General features: G+C 39.1%; 1 protein-coding gene across 21 annotated transcripts in view; it reads right to left on the bottom strand.

The window, feature by feature from the left end:
* LOC108115283 (TLD domain-containing protein 2-like) overlaps positions 1–13,382 on the bottom strand; it is a 54,258-nt gene that overhangs the window by 6,639 nt on the left and 34,237 nt on the right. For 2 of the 21 annotated variants that reach the window (XM_017226661.2, XM_017226662.2), the window contains one exon: positions 13,113–13,202. The exons of 16 other annotated variants lie outside the window; for them this stretch is intronic. In XM_017226661.2, the coding sequence (XP_017082150.1) occupies positions 13,113–13,202 (90 nt within the window). Of the gene's footprint in view, positions 1–214; positions 506–3,270; positions 3,969–7,794; positions 8,174–13,112; positions 13,203–13,382 lie in introns of those variants that run through there. 3 more of the 21 variants (XM_017226659.2, XM_017226658.2, XM_017226660.2) reach the window with 3 other exon arrangements.

Genomic DNA, 13,382 nt, shown 5'->3' on the forward strand with positions numbered 1-13,382 from the left:
TCTGGCGTCTGCCTGGTACATCGCATATAGGTTTATACTCGTATATTTGCCGAGCACTTCAACGCACGAGCTCATTTGAGCCCGAGTTGTGTCTAACTGTTGAGTTTGTAGCGTTAACAACCAAATACATTTTAAAAACTAATGAAAACCCATATCGAACAGCTTGAAAATCACATGAATCATGAGTTCGTGCCTGCACTAATGATGTTTTTACCTCGCGGTCGAGTCCATGACTGACAATCAATTCGCACATCTTCATATAGTTTGGCGCTTGGCTTGTTGTTACTTTCAATCAATTAATTCAAATTTCTTCGGTTCACAGATTCTTTGCACACACGTTGTCGCTCAGGTGGCGTATGCGCAATATCAAGTATACGCCACTCAGGCACGTGCTCGGCGCTCGGTTGTTGATCGAATCAGAATCTTTATCGTCCGTTGCTCTGCAGGAATATAGGTTGGGGTTTGTATAGCCGAGAGATGCTGCAGGCGATTAACTCCGCCGACTTGACCGACTTTGGCGTAGCGCGTTTAAAAGCCAACTGCCAGCAGACTCAGTCCAACCGTTTTTATTGGCCGCCAGCGAAAATATATTTATTTGCCGCTCGCTCAAAGCAAACTGAGCTCAAGTCGTGAGTTGGTTCGACGGAGCAGAGAGTTAGTTAAATATATTATATTTCTACGGAGAGAGGGCTTATATCGTGTTTATGGCTTCGGTGAACGGGAGAGGGGAGAAATAAATAAAATATATTACAAATATTAGACAGTGACAAATTGCTCACGTCGGGTTTTCTCATTTCAAACTCTCAAATGCAACCTTTTCGTGCTTATTGTGGCATTGATTTTAGATTTTATTGGAACAAAAATGTGTAAGAAATCTGCACAATCTTTTCTACGATCAAGTTATACTATCATTCAATTTCGTTTCGCTAACCTATGGCAAGTTCTGTAATTAGAACAATTATAGATAGCCTGGCCGACATTGGACCGAGCTTTGCGAACATAAATTGAACAACTAGGAGCCAGTTATCTTTACGATGTTTGCCAGAAATCATGGCAGCCCACTTTGCTGGCATCTGAAAATCGGTAGCTGCGGATAAGATCTATATAGTCGCCATATACAAGCAATTAATGTTTACGACCTCTTGTTTAGTCAAGGGTCGTAAAAACAATCGGGCAGGGAAGAAAATAATTCCCAAGGGAGTTTCCCTCTGTAATTCAGTCACGACACAAGGCTCGCATTTCAGTTCAGCAGTTGACCAGAAATATTTGCACAACAAGATTGGCAATTTGTTTTCGTTTTCTCTCCGATGTCCGATGTCGAGATAAGATAGCACTCAGTCCTATCTATTTTTAATAATTAATGTAGAGCACATTATAATTGAATGGCAGCGGCTTAAACTTCGTTTCCCTAGAATCAAACGAAGGTCAGACCATGATATTAGACTGTCCTTGTCTTAGGAGGATCGTCTTTGACTGTCACTATATTTTGACATGATGTCAACAAATGTGTGTATAACAATGAAGAGAACTAAAATCGTAGAGTAGGAAGTTATTTGCTCAGCTCTTAAGAAAGCACTATATTATTTAGCTGTAGAATCTAATGACTAACTACGGTGTTGACTTCATAAATGAATCATGTTAACTGTATTTTTTTTCACTCAGTCAATGAAGTTAGCCATTTGAACTGTGTTAAAACTACTATATAGACTCGTAGAGGACACGTACTTTGGCTTGAGGAACGGCGGCGAACATGTTCCGCAACGGGTATGCTTCAACTGGTTTCTCTGGGCCCGAAAAGTTAAAAGTGTGTGGCAGACAGTCGAAACCAAAGAACCGGCCTCAAAACAAAAAGTTAAAAAGGTAAAGGCAGCTAAAAAGAAGAGGGGCTAGCAGAAAAGAGCTTACCGGGCAAACGGGTATTGAGACCTGATAGCCGCGAAAGAGCCAGCAAAACAAAGGGGCTAAAACAAAGAACGGCAGACATGGCAAAAAGGTAATAGGTATGCACAGGCATACGCGGGTTGGGTATTCTTGGGCTAACTTGGAAGGGGGTTGGGTGGTAATTAAGGTGTGTGAGAGGCTTGGCCTGGGAAAGGTGCGAAGGCAGGTTATGGTATCGGAATATCGGAATACATCAGCACATGAACGTGCACAACAATCTAGTTATTACGATCAAAGCTGCATTACTGTTGTTTCTTTATATAACATTAAAACCAACCTCTAAACAGTGCTCATTGTTTGAGTAGTTCTAAATCATGTAAACCCATAAGTTGTAAGACATTTCAACAAAAGAAGACGTGCTAATTAACGTGTTCTGTAGTTATGACCAATAAATTTCCCAGAAGCTAGTACTACAAGCACATTGTCTATAAAGAGAACTCTTATGCATACATATGGCAGAGAAATATCTAATTCCCAGAGGGAATTTGCAACTCCGATAACCTAATTATAGCCCCTTCTTGTTTTGTTTTTACGTTTTCCTGCTTTGCTTATCGTTTCTTGTTACTTTCCAGTATTATTTTCAACATTTTGCTCTCCGTTCTTGAATAGACTTATCAGCATTTGTTGTTCTGTACTCCACTTCACTTGTTTTTGCTTAAATGCATTTAAATATAGCGAAGCGAGGCAGTTCGGTGCGCAATTTGTCGTTTTGTAGGCTTGTTTGGCTTTTACACTTCCATTTTTCCCCTCTGCTCTGCTGTTTTCATGTCTATGCAAATATTGAGTTTGTTTCTAGGAATAAGTTAGGTTGTGAGGTCACATCGTCGCCCCAACTAGCCAAGTATTTGACAAAGTTAAATAGCAACTAGCGAATCATCCCACTTTGATGGGGTGCCAAGTGATCTCTATGATGGAATTTCGTCCGGAAAGATCATTGACCCGGGCCAAACACCAAAGTTCGAGACACCTGACAGGTTGACAAATGGGGTTCGCTTCGAGATTCCTAACCCTCAGCCACATTTGTGTCTAATTATGATGGCATAATAGTTGCAAATCAGCTCAAGCAATTAACTTGCCGTTCAGTTCAGTTCGTTCTCGTATCCAAAGTGATTTGTAATAGGAGAAACGTGTGCGATAATGGCTCCTATAATCGATGTAACCCTTATATTCTTGACACTAATTATTATCCACACTAGGCAACAAGGTTGAGATGGAACTAGTGTAAGGAACGTTCATTTAAGCTATATAATAAAAAGTATCATGAAATCTATCCACCTTCCAATGAAATTAAGATCTCATCAGTACGATTACATCCCGATCGGCACTCACCGTTTCGTGCATTTCACCACTCTCGTCTAGCAGCGCCTCCAGACTTTGGTCGTCCTTGGTGGGCGAAAGAGGGGGCGTGGGCGCTCGGTTCTTGGCCGTTAGAAAGGAGCGGGGCAGCAGATGGCGGCCATAGTGCAAGTAGAGGTAGCGCCCCCACTTGCGACCGGCCAATCCGCAAACGGCCAAAATGGCAAAAATGGAAATTGCAAACCACATGTTGCTGATGGCCAACAGTGGTGGTCAGAGGAACAACAGCAGCAGCAGCTGCAAAAGCTCGTGGTTGGGGGTGTCCCACTTTTATTGGCTAGCACTGTACGAAAGCTTTTGCGCTCCACATTTCGCCTCTCACTCGCTTGCTCTCTCTCTCTCTTTTTGCCTTTCTGAACGGTCTTGTGACCCACGAGATTTGGATTAAGCTTTTTTTCTCCGTTTATTTGCGTTTCTGTTGTCGCCACCGCTTTTATCACGCTCCACGCCTTCCGCTCTTCGCTTTTCCAATACTGTTTTTCAGCCTTTCTTCGTTACACGTAAACACTTGGATTTCTAACAAGAGCATTTAAATTTGTTTACTTTTCAACGGGTTTTCCACAGATGTTTTTTGTGTCTTTTTCTTTTATTCTTTCACAATAAAAGCTTCTTTCGGGGCTGCTCTGTGTGTTTTCAAACAAGTCGCTCGACCGACTGAAACCTAATGGACTCTCTTTGGAACCTCAGAAAAAAAAAAACGGGGGTCTGCTAACACGCTACTCACAGTGAGTCACAGCACTTTTCGACCAGCTAGCCAAAGCTTTCATAGTCATTTATAGTATAGCTGAAGGTTTGGCTTATCAAATTATTTTAAACGTACGATTTTTTTATACAGTCTAAAAAATTATATTTACAGTTTATATTTTTAGTGTTTTTTTAAGTAATAAGAAAGTTTTATGGTGGCAGTAAAATATGAACCAAAATTGTTTAATAAAAGTTCTTTTCTTTTTGGTAAAATAATAAAAAATGTATAGCTTCAAAGAAAATAATTTTTCCGATTATAAATTCAGTATACATATATATTTAAAATATATGAATTATACCTATTTTATAAAAAATTGATTCGTTTTAATAAATGTTACAACGGTTTTAGTTCAACTTTTAAAGCCTGCACAGTTTTAAAGTTCTAAACTGAGAGCCACTGTATCTACAGTCTGGTTAACAGCTCTGTTAAGCGTGAAGTTGAGAGAGATGTTTCAAACAACAGGTTTAATGTTGAGACACCATGTTGCTGCAACATGTTGCGAGGAGCTGCGTATACGTAATTTTTATTTTTGTGCGATAATTTATTGATGTCTGCAAATTGCTAAGCTGCAAATTAAAGCTTGAGCTCTGTATTGTTTATTTTTTGGCACTCACGTGCCGAATTGTTTTTTATGTTGCTTTGTTTTGATTTGTTTTTCTTCGGAGTTTCGTGTTTTGGCCGCTGCATCTGCGTTTCGGCCAAGGTTTTCACCATGTTTTTGGGTTAAATATGCCTTACTGCCAACAGGTTTTGCGTAAGTTTCTCAAAATTGATAGATAAAGATAAAAGTATTTTAGTTTAGAAGTGATAAGATAAGAATTCAATTTCCCACACCTACTATATATATTGGCAAAGTGGCCTTTACTTTAAATTAATCAAATGTATACCCAAATTTGTAAGGATTAGGGCAGATGATGGTTTGATTTTTTGAAGTTTCACTGTAGTAAATGGCTTACAAAATCCGAAGAAGAGGACAAGTGGCCAAGACGACGACCATAACTAAACGGATTTGTGGGCGTGTTAAGAGCGTCGACAACATCAGCAGGTCAGCTGAGCACAAAGACGAAAACAACATGAGCCACACTACTCCACATGCAATTTGTATTCTAATTAGTTACGCAGCAAACCGGTTAAATTATGTTTATTTTTCCAAATCGCGTAAACAAGCCCCTTAAACCGTTGAAGCAGCGTACTTAAAAATGTACTCAAACCGGAATCGCCGATTCAAACATTGCTCTACTTCGGAATGCATATGCTTTTTCGAACAGTCTAACCGGTTAAAAACTGAAAAATCTTGAAAGTGCTCTTGTTTCAGAGTTTTCAGAGTCAGCTGATCACATGATTGTGCCACAGATTGAGTTTGCATCACCCACAACAGGCTGATTTATTGCTTAATAATTCGAAGCTGGAGCTTAGATACTTGTAAACAAATCATAACCGGTTAGAATGGCAATGTGGTCTCAAAAACTTCTAACCGTTTGTAGTTCGAGTGAGTTAACAGGTCTAAATGAATTACCAAGTAATACATTTTATAATTCAAGTCAGAACCTAACAGTATTAATATTTAATTAATTAGAGCAAATCTATTAGCCTCCTTTTGTTTTTAATTTTTGCTTTTATTTATGGAAATCACTGCTACTCAAAACTTTGTTAACAAGTTGCTTGACCTCTTTAGCGGCGCTTCCAATTTTATAATACAATGAAATTGACTGCACGCAATTATTTTTGGCGACCTCAATGATGAAACAATCACGTGTCTGCGGGTATCTTTACATCGCAGCCATAGATGTTTGCGATTTGATTTGTTTGTTTATGTGGGCCCGATGTGTGGCCATTTGTCAAATGTTCGTTACTCCGAGTACAGGCATGCAACGCCCCCCAGGTAGCGGGTATTGTATTACCAAAAACATGTTCATAATGAGGCAACAATTGCAGTTAGATGCTGGTAACACAATAACCCGACTCACGGGACCAGAAACAGGAACTTGAAAGTCTGTGAAAGCATTCACTCGGCACTGCAGTTCCTCCTTCTCAATAATACATAGAAATGGATGAAAAAGAACCAACCAACCAGTGTTTCTTGGAATTAACTATTAATAGAAATATTAATAAGCAAGGCAGATCAGAAAGATGTATATTTAGTTGAAACCACTAAATTGTTTCCATTTGTAGTACCAGAACTCTATATTCTACTCATATATTTATGATGCCACATTTAAGCTTATTAATCTATTAAGTAGCTTCCATTTATTTTAGTGCCGTTTCTTAACCTCTAGCTGGCCACTCCTCAGGGAAATTAAATACGATAGAGTGCCAGTCAACCATTGGAAACCCAAGCCAGATATAAACAAAGCTTATACGGCTATATCGCTCTTCACAACTGGCTGATTTCTTTCCCCCAAACAGAACGCAACACATTGTGGCTTTGAATTTCGTTTTTGAGCAGTCACAAACAGCGTACATGCTCGTATTTTTCGTATGTTTGTTTTTTTGGTGAAGAGTCCTATTGAAATTGTGGGGCCGACCTGGGCATTGCATTTTGAATTAAATTTAATTACAGACGAAACAAAGATAATTAAAAGAGGTGACACCCCAACCCTCGAAACAATGCCGAAAGGTGAAAGAAATGTCAAACGTGCCTCGTATAAGATATAATGGCCGGAGCAAAAAGCTAGCTTGTAATGCAAATTCAAATGAAACCGAAAATATTTGAGTATTTTCTAGACCGGCTGGACGGGTCTCTCGAGATTAGGAAATTGGGAATTTCTAGCCGATCATAAAGTGCCATAAAATATGTGCTTATGCAGATGAGGAGAGTGGGAAGCCAGATCAGAAATAGTTCTAGGGTACGTTCACGTTTATACGAACTCGAACTTCCATTTAAATTTCTCCGAAATATGAAGTTTATTGAAACGATGCCCCTCGACAGTCGTGGCACTCGAGTTGATTGGGAGTGGAAGATAAAAGATCCGAGAGCGACTGATAACCTGGTCATATGTGTTCAAGTGCTGTTGGAGAACTCCACCTGTTTCTGCTTCTGTTTCGGTTCCACCCACATAAACAGTGTGAGGTTGTCGAGGTCGGAAAAGAGATCGTGGTGTAAGCATGGATTGTTCGAACTTAGCGATAACGCAATATCAAGTGGAAAAGTTTTCAGCTAAATTTAGACTCGCTTCCAGTCACTGGCTTGCCAAGAAATCCTCGCTCAACCGCACAGAGTAAGTTTATATAAACGACTGCTTGGAGATCAACAATTTGCTGGGCAATTTGAACAATTTCCCTAACGATTCACATTTAATTCTCAGACGAATTACGAGCACACACAAGGATGGGCCAGATCATCTGGAATGCAATACACAGTGGGTTCGTAGCATCCATTCACATTCCACAGTCGTGGCAAAGGCATTTACACGATCATTACTGTCGGCGCTGGACATATTCGGGCGGATCCGACCTTATGGGCGGCTATTGGGCACTTTTCGATCAATATGGCCACTGTTTATGGCCGAGGCATTGAATACTTTTTGGAACTGGCTAAGACGCGCACGGATTACAAATCTGAATGCATTTTGAAACACAATTTTCTTGGTTTTTTTTTTGATTTCGATTTCGCTTTTGTTTTTCGGTTTTGTTTTGCTATTTTTATTTTCTGCAGAGACTTTCACCCCGGGCAGAAATGTCTCGCGACTGGCAGAAGACTAATATTATATTTTGTTGGCTTTCTGGGCTTCCGTTGGTTCATAAATATTTACCCTTTTCTTGATGTATTTGGCTATTTTCGAGATTTTCATTGTTTTGGCGCTCATTTTGGCAACGTTTTCAGCCGGTGGCCCCAGAAGAATCGCAAAACTGTGGAGAACCGAAGACCGAGAGAGCGCGCCGCTTTCTTTGCCCCTTGCTTCTTCTGTTTTTCTCCGTATCTAATTTTGGACACGCTGCTCTGCGCGGAAAAACCCGAAAGACAACCGAGCTGTTTGCCCAACTGCAGTTATTCAAATATATTTCTATTTCTGGGATGAACTAAAACCACATTTATGGATCATATAGATCACACACGGTCCTCAAGACGGGAACTCAAACTTTGAAAACTCAGAATGGGACGCGACGGCGACTGTGTGGCTTGAAAGTGTTGCGAAAACTAAAAAACCAGCAACCGCTGGCTCAGTCGACACAGTCGCTGTCGCAGCTAACGGCGCAGCAGCAGCAGCAACAAATAAAACAACATCATCAGGCACAACAACACCAGCAGCAGCAAAAACAATAACAATATCAACGGCAACAGCAACAAATCGTGGCTCAGCTGCCGCGACTCGCGAGCATCAGCGTCGCTGCTACTCTGTTGATATAGCTATAGCTGAAGATTACAGCTATAGAATGTAGCTGAAGACTATGTCGATATGAGGGGACGCGACTGTGGGTGATATTAAGTTTAAAATTCAAAACATTTTAAGAGGGATTGATATTTTACTATTTATACTTCTTCAAGGGTTTCTCGCTGTTTGTTTATACACAAGAACTCATTCTGCTATACATACGAACCGTATTTCGCTATTTTTAGTTTTTTAAGCTTTAATTTTGCAGGTAAGCCCTGCCCTGCCCTGCCCTGACCCTCTTCATATCGTTTGAATTTTAAAATTTTGCTTTGTTTTCTTTTTTTAGCTAGGGAAAATTACAGAATATATATACTTTAAATGGATATTTAAATTTAAAATATATATAACAAATATATTTTATATATATGCTTATGTACCACAATAAATATAGGTGCTAAAGAATTTGTGGTTTGCACGGTGGCTTAAAGGTTGCTTAACCAAAAAACTGGATGGTGAAGTTTATAGTCGCCGTTAAGAATTACTTTAATCTCAATATTACGAAAGTAAAAGCCTTTAAGATGCTTTAGAGGAAAAGACATAGCTCATGGAATTGATGGATAAAAATACTTTATTATACCCAAAATATAAATATATTCTTTAGTAAACTTTATTATGCAATGGTTTAGACCTGGTCCCTCTCCGCGCTTTTCCCCTTTACGGTAATTGCTTTTCAGGTGTTTGCCCGCGCTTTGCTTTACAGCTATGCAAACATATTAACTGTCATGCTAATCAATCGATTGCACAGCGCCTGTACTCGTATGTATTTGTTGCCTTGCCAGCCGATTGTTTGCTTTGTCCGCTTTTAAACGAAGCATTTAGCGGCTTACTAAATGTGTGTTTGTCCACCCATTTGTATGCATTCCTTGAAAGGCAATCAAAGCAGTTGCACAAATTTTCCAAATGCAACTTTCTAAGATTCGTCGAGGCACCCCCGCACTAATCGGAAAATTCTAGATTAAGCCGCAGATACAACGTCAGTGAAATAATCAAGATCAAGAATCAGGTCAAAGATCCTTTTTGTGTAAGGGGTGTGTGGTTTTATTTATAGATTAGATTAATCTATGAAATGTCTACACCCAGCAAATGTGACTTTGTAAACTAGTTTTTGGCAAATTTATTCTAGTTATGGCCATTACTTTCTGGTAATAAGAGTTATTAAAATAAATGTTATATACCTTGGTTTATGTTTTTCAATTCAATGTTATTATTATACTATATCTTGAGAAATTAAGATTATCTAATTGCTTTTAAAGAAGACTGGTCGGAGAAACTTGGTTAAATTGATATTTATGATTATTACCTAAGTAATTCTGGTTGCCATCTGTTTCAATTAAATAACTATTATTCATTAGGATGAGATATTCAGATTACTGTTGAATAATTGTGATCAAACAAGCACTTAAGAACCACCTCAATATATGATCAAGAGCCAAAGCTACCTTCCGAACAAGATTGTCTCGGACGGACACCTCATCTGTAACTGCCGCACCTACCAGCCATAAGTTAAGAGAAGTCAGATGAGAGACTCAGAGGAATCTGGGGGAGTACTAAAAAACCTTTTACCGCCCCCACGGGCATGTTAATGCAGCATTAAGCGAGTGTTTATGGAGCTGCAGTAATGAAGTGCGCAATTTAATATAAGAGAGCACTTACAATGTAGCACTGCGGCAGCACTTTTGATAACCCGAGCGATAGAGGCAAAACTCGACGAAGTGATATGCAAATTGAGAAGATGATTCCGATGGAGAGATGACGCTGCGAGGAGGCCTTTGAGCAATCCAATTCCAATTGTCCTCCCAGCTTCGTCCGCGAAACTCATTGAAGCCAATTGATCGTACAAGTACAATACCCGGCCTACAAACATATCTACATGGGTTTATTTATAGTATATAGACAAGAGGCGCAGCATTTAGTAATTGAAAGAAAAGTTCACTTCGCTGGCGTCAGCGGGGGGCGTGTCTTGGGGATGCTGCTTGGAAATTTGCACTCCCCGAAATAGACGGCAGCTAGTCCGATCTTCCCCTGCTAATTGAGCGTTCAAGCGCTTAAGTAAACCGCATCACCTGCTTTTATTTTCACTTTATTTTATTCTGCTATTTTTATTCATCTGAACCGGATTTAGCATTGAAAAAAATAGACGATGATGATGATGATGATGAGACCCCACCAATCAACTCACACGGCAAGCTAAAAAAATAAATTCAGTAAACTGAAACCGGCTAAATGACAATCGCTGTGGATCGCTTTAAATACTAATTTGATTTGGATTTAATTAGAATATAGTTAAATGTAGTTGGCCGTAAGGCTTGCAGTGTCATCTGCTGCTATATGTGTTCGTACAGGAATGGATTGAATCGAATCGATTTCTAATTGAAACATCTAGCGGCTAATAAACGATTTATGAGAGGCACGCGCTCATCTCGGCATATGTAATTTGCAGTATTAGCGACGATGCCAACCGGTTGAGAAAATAACGAACTCGAAACTCATCTCTAAACAAACATAATCATTTCCATTCCATTCATGAAGTTAGGTCTTAATCCATCCACTGTAAGTAAAGGTAGCCAAAAAATCTGCAGATAGCCTAATAATGTTTTTATAAAGAAGAAACCAAATAAAACTGGAACAAATGCAATGTACTGTCAATATATATATACACCTCTAAAGATAATCCTCAATCGTGGTTTATTTTCGTCAACGAGCATCCATGAAATCCACTTCAAGATAAGCTCAAGTATTACGCAATTGCCTGGCATTATCTGAAGTATTGTCATTTAAAATACACCCAAATAAACACAAAGAACTCTGCGTCTGTCAAGCTGAGATCAAGAGCTGCCATTCTTTGAGGTTTTATTGATGGCTTGGGGCCATTTCGGCTCAGCGGAAGTTTCTAAAAGCCAAGTCCGCAACGGAAGCGAACTTTAGTTGTTGTTTGGTCCCTTGTGGCCTGTCATGGGCATTCTATATTCCATTTACTAAAAGATAACCCCTTGAGTGTCAAGATCTATTGATAGAAATACAACCATAATGCAATCTGTTTTTAACGATTATAAATGTTTTGATGCGACGCTAATGAGGAAACAATTTGCTGATGTACTGCTACACTGGCAGCTGATAAGGCGGCCAGGGAAATTGACCATATCAGCGATAACGAGCCACTGAAATCTGGCTTGGAACAGTGCCTTCCCAAAGTCTAGGCCCAGTCCCTAAAACTCATCAAAGTTACTCATCGATCGTGATCCCCGAAATGGAGGTGGCACGCTTACGGGAATGTGAAAACGTGCCCCTAAATGTTTCGCAAACAAATAAATACGGAAAAGGCGCTAATTGTTGTAAAAACCGCGATGAATTAAAAATAAAATGTGTCTGCACAGTAGCAGGGGGCTTTTAAAATGTTAAATATTGCGAAATAGAGCCGCGTCGAATCCAAGCTAATTAGCATATCAATTTGGCGCTTTGTATTGACAAACGAAGAATGCGGTTAACTGGAAAGGGGGCAGAATATCATGGGGCCGGCTCTAGATCGGGTCTCCCAGACGGCATACGCCGATCGCCGGCAAGGTTGGACCTAGCTGTGGTCGTATATATTAAGCATGTAAATGGGTTACGTTGGCTGTTAGGCTGGTTGGGTAATACAGCCAAGTTTCTGTAATGATAAAGCCTCAAATTGATTGGTTGCGGTTGCTTTTAATTTGGGTGACAGAAGCCCCAAAAGCGTCGGAAAATCAAAGTTTCTTGAACTAAGCCAAGAATGAAGAATGAATGGCAGATGCTAATTAGTGACTATAATTATCTAAAATCAGTGGGTTTCTATTGGGAAATTCAACTTGTTAAATCTGGGTTTATGATGGAAGTGAACGATTAGGTTATTGTATTCAAGCGAGATGTTTGTCATTGAAATTGGTTTTGAAAAGCTATGTAAACTGCTTGAAAAACATAAGATATGGTTACTTCCTGGATGATGTCTAAGCTTTGAAAACAGTTTTCTTTTATTTATATTAGACTTAAAAGACACTTGTATTTAAGGTTTTTCTTATAATAATATTTTTTGACCCTTGTTTACGGCATCAACTTAGAGGTTGTATAACTTTGGTTGGTTCTTCACCACCATCTTTTGTTGTCCTTTAACTAATTAACAATAATTCGACTGAAATGCGATGAAAATGTTTGAATTTAAGATTTTCACTGAAAATGGGAGTATTACAATTGCCAATCTGAAAATGAAGTGGTTAAATTTTTATCAAAAGTGAATTTCAAATGCTCGCTTGATAAAAAGATGAGCCAATGCGGTAAGTACTAAGATACCAATGGATAAAAAATCAATGATTAATGATTAAAAAGTGCCGAAAAAGTACACGAAGACTTGAGTGCCGGGTGCCGCAAACAAGTGCTGAATTTTCTGTGGAAATTTATTTTTTGTTTTTGGTGGGTTGAGGAAAACATAACTAATAAAAAAGGTGCAACAGTGCTTAGTTTTTAAAACTACTGAAACGTAAACTTAAAGACCAGCGAGCACAAACTAGTAAAAATCAACAAATAACGAAAAACCGAAATATATATTTGCAAAAATTCAAAGTTTTCACACAATTTTCATGTTTTTTTGGTTTATGTTTTTTTGCTTTTTTAAGTTTAAGTTTGGTGCGGACAACACAGTTAGGTTTAGGTGAAGAATTGTTATAAAAGGATTTGGTCCTAACCTCGCCGCCCAACATTTCCAAGTCATGCGATGCGGCATGCGATGCCGTTTTAATGATCTTGTAGGTCTTGGCGAACGGCGCCTTTATAAGCTGTCTCAGTCGCAGGAGGTTAAATATCATATGGTAGAGTTATAGTTTTGGAGCGAATTGATAGACTCATTTTGATGGTGGATTTGTTTGTAGATAGGTTAGTTTTTGGTTCGATTTATTCGATATTATTTCGATTGGAAAATAAATGCAAATCAAATGGTAAGACACGAAAGGAAGAAG

This window comes from Drosophila eugracilis, unplaced genomic scaffold (assembly GCF_018153835.1).
Source record: "Drosophila eugracilis isolate 14026-0451.02 unplaced genomic scaffold, ASM1815383v1 contig_1897, whole genome shotgun sequence".
NCBI lineage: Eukaryota > Metazoa > Arthropoda > Insecta > Diptera > Drosophilidae > Drosophila > Drosophila eugracilis.